We start from the raw sequence: 10,935 nt of genomic DNA, 5'->3' as shown, positions 1-10,935 counted from the left end.
AATTAGCTAAACCGTAAGATTAATTTAAGAAATTTACCCAAAAATGAATAATCACCTATTCGAAAATGGTTGGAATAAGTCAGATGACCAATAATAACCGATTAAATATCATTCAAGGATAATAAATTTTTAAATGATAGGGTGAAATATGATTGGTGGGTCACGTAAAATGTGGACCCACGGGTTATACGATGCGATTATGCGAATACGAAAATGATAACTTGTAGCTACAACAGCACCGTTTGTCCGTTTCCTCTTGAAAAAGGAGCAAAAAGTTTACTTTTTGAACGTTTTTGGAGTAGTAGGTGTAGACTCGACCAGCCTTCATCACAAAAGAAATAGACTTACCGGACCCGGGGGCGCAATACGCACAAGGAGGACTTTGGCTCCATGATTGGTACAGCTGTATGAATCACGTCTCGTTCCACCAAGTTTCCAAGTCACTCCGGATCTCTACGCACAGATATTGTTCCCACACGCCCCACCGAACACTGCAGCCGTGTATTGTGAATAATCTACCTATCAATGGAAAGAGAGATTCTCAATGAGCAGCTGTTATGTCTTGTGCGTAGGAAAGTGGGAATAACCTTCGTGTAGCATATCCAAGCCCGTTCCAAGTACCAACCTCTAGAAGAAAAAAAGTTAAAACATTCGCATTTCTAAATCGCACTCCCCGCAGTCGCTGACACGATTCGCGAGTCTCACTTTCTTTACAAGTAAAATAATATTAGTTTTTGTAGGCTGAAACTCGAAATTTATTCGTAATGGCTGACCCTTGCTAATGGTCGCGTTTGTCCAAATTTCCAAATCCCACGGCCACGGGAAAAAGGCCGAGGAAAGCTCGTTGATACAGCTAGAAATCGGTAAAACTTTTGAAATTTCTGGGACTCTAATCCGATATTAGTTGATCGGTGTCTCTTGTTTGTTTGGGTTCTACTTTTCGATCCTTGTCCTTTATTGTTATTATTATTATTATTATCATTTTTGGCTTGAAAAGTTCCTTTATCCTTATTTCATATCATCTTCTTCTTCTTCTTTACATCTTCAGTTTTAGAACTTGTAAAGTTACACCGCCCTTTTTGATTTGCCGTGAAAGCTGTAGACAGAAAAAAGCTAGCTCTGGAGGTATACGTTTTATTAGTAGTTGCTGACTAGTTTCTATTAAACTTCTAACAGCAGCGGAAAATTTCGGATTTGTTATAACTAGTATTATCTTTGCTTGGTGTTTTGATGGATGGTGATCTTAACAAAAGCTTTTTTCTGAAACCAAGTTTTAGTAATCGAAGATTTGGGTAGGTGTTGATATTAGCCAGAGCCAATTTCTGGAACAAAACAATTTCAGTAATCACTGAACCGCGCCTCTGTGAATTTATGTCAGAGTTTGATATTGTGTAAGAGTTAGAAGTTCTAAAATAATATCAAACATATTGCACTAGAAATGTATCTGGTTCTTTTTAACGGATATTGTCCTTCTGTTTCTTCCTTTTCTAAGATGGTTTATTTGTTGCAGGAATCGCCTCTTGTGGGAATCAAGCAGTGTCTGGATGATACTAAGAACAAAGTATTGAATAGGCTGCTTATCCCAAAACTTACTGATTGAGAGTGCCTTGTAAAACCACGATTGTCAAACACCCAATAATTCCAGTTGAGAAGAAACGAAAAGGGCGTGTTTACAATGCCTGCTTAGTGGAGGAAGTAGGAAATAGTGGAGAAGTGATAGAAGATGGCTTTTAAGCCACTTGTTTGGTACTGTAAGCCTGTCGAAAATGGAGTATGGAAAAAAGCAGTGGAGAATGCCTTAGGTCCGTATACACCATGTGGAGTTGACACTCTGGTGGTTTCTATCTCCCATTTGGTTCTCCTGGGTTTGTGCTTTTATCGTACATGGCGGATTAAGAGGGACTTTGCGGTGAAGAGGTTCTATTTGAGCTCAAATTACTATAATTATATGTTGGGGCTATTAGCTTGTTATTGTACTGCAGAACCTTTATACAAGCTGGTAATGGGCATTTCAATTTTGAATCTTGATGGACAGACAAGCCTTGCTCCCTTTGAGGTGGGGTTTTTCTTTTCTCTTCCTTTTTATTCTGTTCTATCTTCTATAATGACATTGCAAATGTCAAAAGAGATGTTTCTAGTGTTGGTGTAGTGGTTAACTTTTTTGAGGATTTGGGATTCCTAAGGTGTTTCTCTTGCACAGCCTTTGAGCAGTGAACCCTTCCTGTATCTTTTGTTGTGTTTTCCTTAAATAAAATCTTACTTTACCTCTTCAAAAAAAAAAAAAAATATTGACATTGCAAATGTCTTAAATTCTAGCATTAGTTTTTACTAATGCTAGAATTGTAGCATTAGTTTAGAAAGTGTTTTAGATATAAGTGGTATTTAATTAAATTTTAAACGTGCTTCAAGCCTAGCTCCACAGATCATTATCTTTCACAAAATTTAATCACTTATTTTTCTTAAAACTCTGATTTCTTCGAATTTGTCATGTTGAGATGCTAGTTTAGAAGTATGTTTTCTATTTATTCATTGATATTCGGTTGTTGTTTTGCTTCTGTTTATTTTGTTGTTATGTTGCTTTTATATACATTGGGCAGCCAGGGGTATTTTTGGCATCATACGACTTTTATTCTTTATTATAAATAGATGAGAGAGGGGTGGCAAACAGACATTTTTCTCCTCCTCCCTTCTTTCCCACATGAAGATATTTCTTATAATCTTATTTCAGTTTTGTTAATTCTTTAGATGTCAGTATGTTTGTTCAAATGTGTTGTTGGCTTAACTTGTTACTTTATTGGTAGATTTTCATTTTGTTGAAGGAGTTACTCAGATATCAAAATATACAAAAAAAATCCTAATTTAGTACATTTTTATTAAGTGGAAATTGTCTTACTAGTAAATAAAACCATATACACAATAACATATGAAAACACATATACATGCACATGTGTATATGTATGCGCAGGTGTATCAACTTGCTCTTAGTTTCATGAATTCTGTAATGTCTTGCAGCTAGGGGTGGCAACGAGCCGATCTTTTCACGAGCTGCTCGAGCGCTCGAGCCCAATTCATTGGCTTGATTATGAAACAAGCTGAGCTTGAGCCTACTAGAGCTCGGCTCGTAAGGCTCGCGAGCCGACTCGAATATACATATATATATTATAATCTATATAATAAAATTATAGAAAATAATATATAATAAAAATATTATAATTATTATTTTTTAAAATATCAAATAAAAATATTTTTATATATAGTTTTTTATTTTTATAAAATATTTTTTCTCAAAATCGAGCTCGAGCATATGAATTTTTGACTCGAGCCGAGCTCAAGCTCAAGGTTTTGGCTCGAACCGAGCTCGAGCTTGAGCTCGAACCTCGTACTATTCGGCTCGGCTTGGCTTGAATCCACCCCTACTTGCAGTCATATTTTTGGTTAAATAGGTCCTCAAATCTTTACTTTCTATTTCTCCTTGTGCTTTTTTGGCATTCCCTTTACCTTTTAGACTCTCTTGACTTGTACAGAATTACTCTTTTTCACTATTCCAATTATTTATTTTTGCACATTACCACACTTTGACGGTGTTTGGTACTGTGGTGTTTTAAGTCTCAACATTTGTACCAAAATTGCAGTTTTGGAAATTGGAAAGTTTAAGGTGTTTTGGCACATAATACAATGAGCATTTGTTTATTTTTTCCAACACCCCCATATTCATAAGCCGATGTAAATGATGGTACAAATGTTTGAACTTAAATCTGCCAAACCAAGCATGTATCATGAAGTCAAAATGTCAAAATGCCTTAATGACACTTATATAACTTTAAATGGGAATGCAACACCACAGTTCCGCACATTCCCTATGTCAATTGACTTTTCCCTCATTGTTCTGTGTATTGAAACTGCTTCTATCCCTATTATTCTTTCTGTTATCTATTTCAACATTTTCATTCTCATTACCCTCATTATACCTGATTTACTATGATTGGCTTATGAAAATTTTCCTTGTCTGATTGTTATGTATTGTTATACAAAACTCAGGAAGCACATACCCACTTCTACCCCAATCTTATTTTGGAAATCACCTTCTTTTGTCTTTCCTTCCTTGTGGTTATTTCTAGGCATTGCTTGGTTGTGAATCTTAAAACTTTATTTCTACTATCTTTTAATAATGTTCTCTTATTATTTTTTGCCTTGTCTGACTTGTCCTAAAGCCTATTGATTCTGAAGCATTACTGAACCATTTCTAGCTTGGTATTTACCATAGTGTTCTTAATCAAGATTATATTTGGCAAATAGCATACACCATAATACATATTCCTATTCGATGCCTAATACATAAACCATTTCTAGCCTGATCCCTGGTTGGGTCTTCCCAGAAGTCTTCTGGTATTTGGTTGTCAATGATTCTCATCAGGCAGCAGATCTGGATCCTAAGGATATTGGTAGAAATGTTGGTTTTTTTTTTTTTTTTTTAAAGACTAATCATAGAGGAGTTTTGGAGTGTTTTTGATTTCAAATTCTAAAGAGCTTGTGATGGATCATAGATCTGAGTTGGATCCTGGGATTGTTCTTTTGTTATTTAGATCTTATAATCATTTTAATCCATGAATTCTTTTCCTCATATCTTGTGAAGTAACACACTCAATCAGTGTTTCACTAAGCAAAGCAGTGCACAGGACAGTAACACATGGCATGAAGACTTGGGAAAGACGCACTGATTGGTACCTAGTTCCTTCGTGCTTTGCTCTTAATTGCCTGTGTTTAGCTGACATTACTAAGTAAGATGCTTTTCTGACAAAAGAATATTTCAGAATCAAGCACGATAGGTGACTGTCACACAATCGTGCTTGATTGCAGAGGAACAGTACCTAGTTCCGCTGCACCGTTCTTTGGTTTCAGAGCCTTCTGGATCTACAATCTCTGTCTATTGGCGTCCACAAACCCTTCTGTGGTAGCATCATTGTTTCCAACTTTCAGAACTCTACAGACTATTGACATCCCATCACCTTACAAGATGCAAGGAGAGAATCTTCAACTCCTTGCATTAATGTGAAGGAAGCTGTGAAGATAAGCAGACCTTTTGGTATATCTTTCATGATTGGTGTTTACAAATATCAGAGTTCTTGGGGGGGGGGCTTAAAAAAGAGAGATCCTTGCCAATACATTTAGCATAATCCAACAACATCTTGTTCTAACTACTATGATATGAGTCTGGCTCCAATGGGAGAAGGAGCAAATTCTGTTTTTCTTCAACTGTGAGGAGGCTAGCTGGGAGTCTTCAACAAGAGGTGAAGGCAAGGGAAGGGGTCTTAGGATTTGGTGAGCTTTTGGTACCCAGTTCTAGAAAGATTGTGAAGAAGTTAGTAGGGTGGAAAAGAAATATATTTCCATCGGGGGAAGAATCACCTTAATTAAGTCCACACTAGTGGATCTGCCAGTGTACTCTCTCTCTACCTTTAGTATTCTAATGGGTGTGGCTAGGAAGTTAGAGAAAATTATGAGGGATTTTTTCTGGGAACTGGGTGAAACTAAAGTGGAGGTGGTCTCCAGAAGTAAGGAACAAGGGGGTTTGGGCATTGGCAATATGAAGAAGAGGACTATAGCTTTATTGGGGAAGTGGATTTGGAGGTGGCCTCATGAGTAGGATAAGTTGTGGCATAAAGTTATAGCAAGTATTCATGATAGGGCAGCTAATAGCTGGGATGTTGGTCTCAACCCTAGGGCTTCCCTTTCGTCCCCTTGGAAGGCCATATATGGATTTACCCTTTCTCTTTGTCTGTTTCTTAGGTTTGATGTTTGTTCTAGAAATAAAGTGCTTTTCTGGGAATGATGTTTGGCTGGGGGAAGTTCCTCTCATGGATAGATTCCCATCCATAGGCCCTTATTGGAATAAGAGGAAAGTGATTGCTTCTGTTCATTGTAATGGGGACTCTTGGGACTTGGGCTTGCAGAGAGGGCTTAGGGATGCTGGAATGGGGGCAGTGGATGAACTTCTTCCTCCTTTCGGTATCATTTTTCTGGTTTTTTCTTGTGAGGATAGTAGGATTTGGCCGGCCTCCCCTTCTAGCATTTATTCTCACTCTTCTTGTTTCAATACACTCGTTCACTCTTCAAATGTGGAAGTGTCTTTTCCATCTAAGGAGGTTTGGTGCAGCCCAGTGCCTCCAAAATTTGGTGTTTTTTCTTTTGGGAATGGCTCATTTGAAGATCAACACCTGTGGCATGCTTCAAAAAAGAAGGCCAAACTTGTGCCTCTCCCCTCATATCTGCTTCCTTCAATTTGATTGTGGTGGGACTACCGAGCACCTAGTAATCTCGTGCACTTTTGTCTCTTCTATTTGGGAGTGGTTTTCTTCTCTCTTTGGTTGCAGGTGGATTCCTCCTCCTAATGTGTCAGGCCTCTTTGACACAAGCTTTTTTATTTTTTAGGCAACTAAAGAAAAGGGGAAGGATGTTATGGAGGGCGACAAGAGTAGCAGTTTTATGGGCAGTGTGGGAAGAAAGAAATAGCAGGGCATTTTAATGAAAAGGAAAACCGAGGGAGGAATTGATTAATTGCATCACTATTATGGTGGTACATTGGGTAAAAACGGTTGAGTTTGTTTAAGGAGTTCTGAATGGATGATACAATTAGGGGATGGAGTACAGTAGCAAACTCTTCAAAATCCAAGTCAGCAATTCAAGAAAGTTGGGCAACTTCTACACAGCAAAGGGTAAAGATAAATTTCGGTGGGAGTTCACTTGGTAACCCGGGGCCTTCAGCTGTAGGGGGAGTCTTTAGAGATAGGGAAGGAAAAATTGTGGCTCTTTATCGGGGCCATATAGTTCTGGGCATTCTTTAAGAGTTGAGGTTTTAGCTTTACTGCAAGGACTGGGACTGGCAAAACAAATGGGACTACATCAGATTGAAGTAGAAGGGGATTCAATGATAGTAATAGAGTGGATGCAAGCCGGAAATCTAGGAATCTGGACTCTTGTGAGAGAGATATGGTGTCTATGAAAGGAAATTGAAGCAGATTCCAAATGGGTTAGAAGAACAGCCAATGGCCTGGCTGATGCATTAGCCAAACAAGGATCAAACAGCGGTGAACTTTTTGGACTGTATTATAATAGTGGAAATGTTTATGGGATTAACTTTCCATCATGGAATGTTTGGTGTGTATTTATTTATGAAATAATGAATGAAAGTTACCATTTCCAATAAAAAATAACTGGCTATTTTATGCTGCACATCCCAAGCCTGGATAAAGGAGGATGATTGTCAGGTTGGAAGCATAAAATCCTTGAGCCAATCCAATATAAATAATAATGAATTTTTGGCTTGTTTATGGTGAAAACTTTGTTTTTCACCTTTTTTATGTGGAAAAAAACACATCCTTAGTGTTTGGTTTTCACTGCTCGGGTATTTTGGGTGCTTTTGCTCTCTTTGCTACAGACATGCTTTCTGCTGTTGGGTTTCACTGGCTGTGTGGGTACAATGATTCTTTTGAGATTTGCTTTGTCTTTAGTTGGATAAGCAATTCAATTTTGTCATTTTTCAGCTCTGCAGATCATGTATGCATATTATTTATTAGCATGTTGTTTATTACTTATTTGCTTGGATTCTTTCTGAGATCCTTCCTTCTTTTGATTCAATCTTCTTTTGCTTTGCTTATTGTGTTGCTTCAGTGTGTTGTAATATTTGTTTGTTAGAACTCACACTATATTATTGACTTGTTTCCCCTGTTTGTTTGGATTTTTATAATATGGAAAATCATGATTTTAAATATGCCTTGCTGCTTTACCAAACGAAATTGATTATATTGTACATGAAATATTGGAATTTATGATTAGATGCAATATTGTATTATGAAACTGTGATTAAAACTCAATGGGTACTTAGAGTTGCAAATGGGTTGGCTGATACTTTAACTAAGGAGTCAAGAGGGATCATTTGTATTGGGCTCAATTGTAACTACTAATTTACTGCACGGTGAGGTAGTTTTACATGCCTCCCCATGGGAAGCTTTGCATTCTTCATATTATTTTGTTCGTATTAATAAAATTTTTCTTGTCACTTATAAAAAATGATATAATGTGTTTTTACATGCAAAGTTCATTATTTTTAATCAGTTATGGAAATTTTGTAATCATTGGTTTTATTTTAATATTTTCAATATAAATAATAAGAAATTGAAAAATGTGGAATGTGTCAAAATCAATCATATCCAATGAATTATAGATCCTATTTGTCAAAACACCACCAACTAATAGTGGCAAGGTGGTACCCTCTCTCCTGGTCTCACTTCGCTGCCTTGATAACCATGCATGTAGATCTGCATGGTTGGTGTTTTAGTTTCATGTTTACTTGCTTTTTGGGTCGGGGTGGAAAGGGGTAGGCAATGCCTTGTCCCATTTTAGCTTTTATTCTTCTTTGTACACATCTTGTTTTTTCCTTCATTTCTTTTTAAGATAATTCTCTTTTCTAATTGAGGAAACAGGAAAATGCTAATTAGCATAACAATCAAAGCAAGGTATGAGTTTAATACCGGTGATTGGTGCTAGAGTGTGGTATTTTTTATTTTTTTTTGAAAAGGTTAGGTAATTTATTAAAATAAGGACCAGTACAAAGGAGCCTAGGCCACAAATTACAGATACAACCAGTTCTGAGACCTAAACAAAAGACTCAAATTTTGATTTTTAAACAACTCTGATGCCGACACCCAGGACAGAAGTTTACCCACAGCTTTCTGCACCACTTCCTTTGAAGGTTTAGCTTTGCCCTGAAAAATTCTGTTATTTCTTTCAATCCAGATAGTCCAAAGCACAGCAGCCGGGATAGTCTTCCAAATCAAGATACCTTTCTTGCTGAGACCCTCAATCTGCTAACACCACAGCAGATCCTTCACAGAATTTGGCATTACCCAGCTGATTTCCAAAGCTTGGAGAAAATGCCTCCAAATATAATTTGAGACTGGGCAATGTAAGGCCAGATGTTCAGTAGTTTCTACTACCCCACCACATAAGCCACATGACATGTCCGAAATCTGAATGCCACGCTTCATTAGATTAACTTTGGATAGACATTTATTTAAAGTCATTGTCCAGAGCAAAAACTTCACTTTAGAAGGACTGAATGAGCTCCAAATCTGCCTAGCCTGAAAGTTTTCCTGACCTGAACTTATCAATTTACGGAACATAGACTTAATAGAAAACATGCCATCAGCTTCCCATTTCCATCTCCATGCATCCTTCATGTTTGGGTCAATCCTCTGGTTTTGGAGCAGGCCCAACAGAACTGCATACTCCTTAATTTCCCAGTCAAAGAGGCGCTTCCTACAAGTTAGGTTCCAACTGAAAGAGTTACCATCCACATTGAAATTCTCAGCCACCGAGGAGTCCTGATTTACAGAAATTTGATACAAGAGAGGAAAGGCATCTTTCAGACACACTTCAGAACACCAAGAGTCTTTCCAAAATTTGATTCTTACCCCATTTCCCAAGTTGTAACCGATTCCTTCCTCAAATAAATTAGGGTTCTTCATTATTCCTGTCCAAATGGAATTTATCTCTCTTGAAATAGGAGAATTGGATCTCCAATCACCCCGGTCCACTCCATATTTGTCCACAATCAGCTTTCTACACCAAGCATTTCTTTCATTTGAAATTTCTTGTGCTAACATGTAAGTGTTCACAGTGCTATTAAATGCTCCATCTCATATAAGTAGATGTTATTGGTCATATAAAACACATCTACTTGAAAATCCTCTTTTACCTAAAATCATAACAAATTGCCCTTCTAAGTTCCTACTAGTTTTATTATTGTCTGAAAATCACATATGACCTCTACCCTTCTTTCTGAACTTCTTCAATGTGTGTATGAATGTGTGCATTAGTTTTGCTTGCCTATTTGCAGTCATTATTCTTTTTCATCAGTAAGCATACTCCATTTTTGTCCAAAATAATTGTGATTATCCATCCATAAGACATGATGTGAAGATTTTGTATTCCGGATTTATCTTCATTGCCTCACCATGATTATGGGGACATTGAAGGATAGCTTCTTGTGTTGCAATAAATTCCAAGTTCAGTAGGTTCTTTTTGAGGAAATATGGATGCTAAGAAATGATTTTGTTCTTACATGTTCTCTGTTATTAATATCTTGTATGGAAAGAAACACTTGTAACCAAATTCCCATAAATCCCTGAACTTAATATAGATATCACAAAAATCTCAACAACCCTTCTATTGGCTTTATTGGCATTCTCCCAAGCTTCTTGGTTTAGAAAACCAAATATATTTTCTTGGTATTCACAAATCAACCTTAATATGATGTAAAACTAAACTAATGAACCACTTTGATTTCCTAAATTTGTTGAAACATAAGAAAATATCAAATATTTGAATGGGTCAAGTATATAGTTATGACTAGGCAAGTCTATACCATGTTAGGTCAGAAGGCAGCATCTTACATAAGAAGTCAAGGTGTAAAGTGAAGCAATATCTCTTAAAGGAATGAATTCAAACCACTACTTCTCTGGTAGTTGAGATGTCATGTCATGGCTAAAACTCATTTCTTTTATAGAGGAGATGTGGGTAGAATTGATGTAACTATGTTGTGATATTTTTCTACAGGATGTTCATATCACCCTTGTCCAATAAAACAGAATGTTTGTTATTTCCGTCCTTGCTAAAATCATTTGGGAAGCTTGGTAAAACTGATATTATGTCTACTTGTATGATCTTTTAATCTTTATTTTGCAGATGCTTTCTCTTCTCATTGAGTCCCTTGCTTGGTGCTCTATGGTGGTAATGACCATTGTGGAAACTAAGATCTACATCTGTGAGTTTCGGTGGTATGTCCGGTTTGGAGTCATCTATGTTCTGATTGGGGAGATTGTTATGCTCAATCTTATATTACCAGTCAAGGAATACTATAATGAGTGAGTTATTCAT

At 36.9% G+C, this 10,935-nt stretch overlaps 1 protein-coding gene across 1 annotated transcript in view; it reads left to right on the top strand.

The window, feature by feature from the left end:
- Window positions 1–666: 666 nt before the first annotated feature.
- LOC148865894 (ABC transporter C family member 2-like) overlaps window positions 667–10,935 on the top strand; it is a 110,489-nt gene continuing 100,220 nt past the window's right edge. Inside the window, exons 1-3 of the mRNA XM_088976396.1 lie at window positions 667–863; window positions 1,511–2,056; window positions 10,744–10,922. Coding sequence (XP_088832522.1) covers window positions 1,724–2,056; window positions 10,744–10,922 — 512 coding nt within the window. The 5' untranslated portion in view covers window positions 667–863; window positions 1,511–1,723. The remainder of the gene's footprint in view (window positions 864–1,510; window positions 2,057–10,743; window positions 10,923–10,935) is intronic.

This window comes from Nelumbo lutea, chromosome 3, assembly GCF_056320005.1.
Source record: "Nelumbo lutea isolate HS-2025 chromosome 3, American lotus-T2T, whole genome shotgun sequence".
NCBI lineage: Eukaryota > Viridiplantae > Streptophyta > Magnoliopsida > Proteales > Nelumbonaceae > Nelumbo > Nelumbo lutea.
Note: the sequence above shows the minus strand (reverse complement) of the source record. Positions and strands in the feature narration are given on the sequence as shown.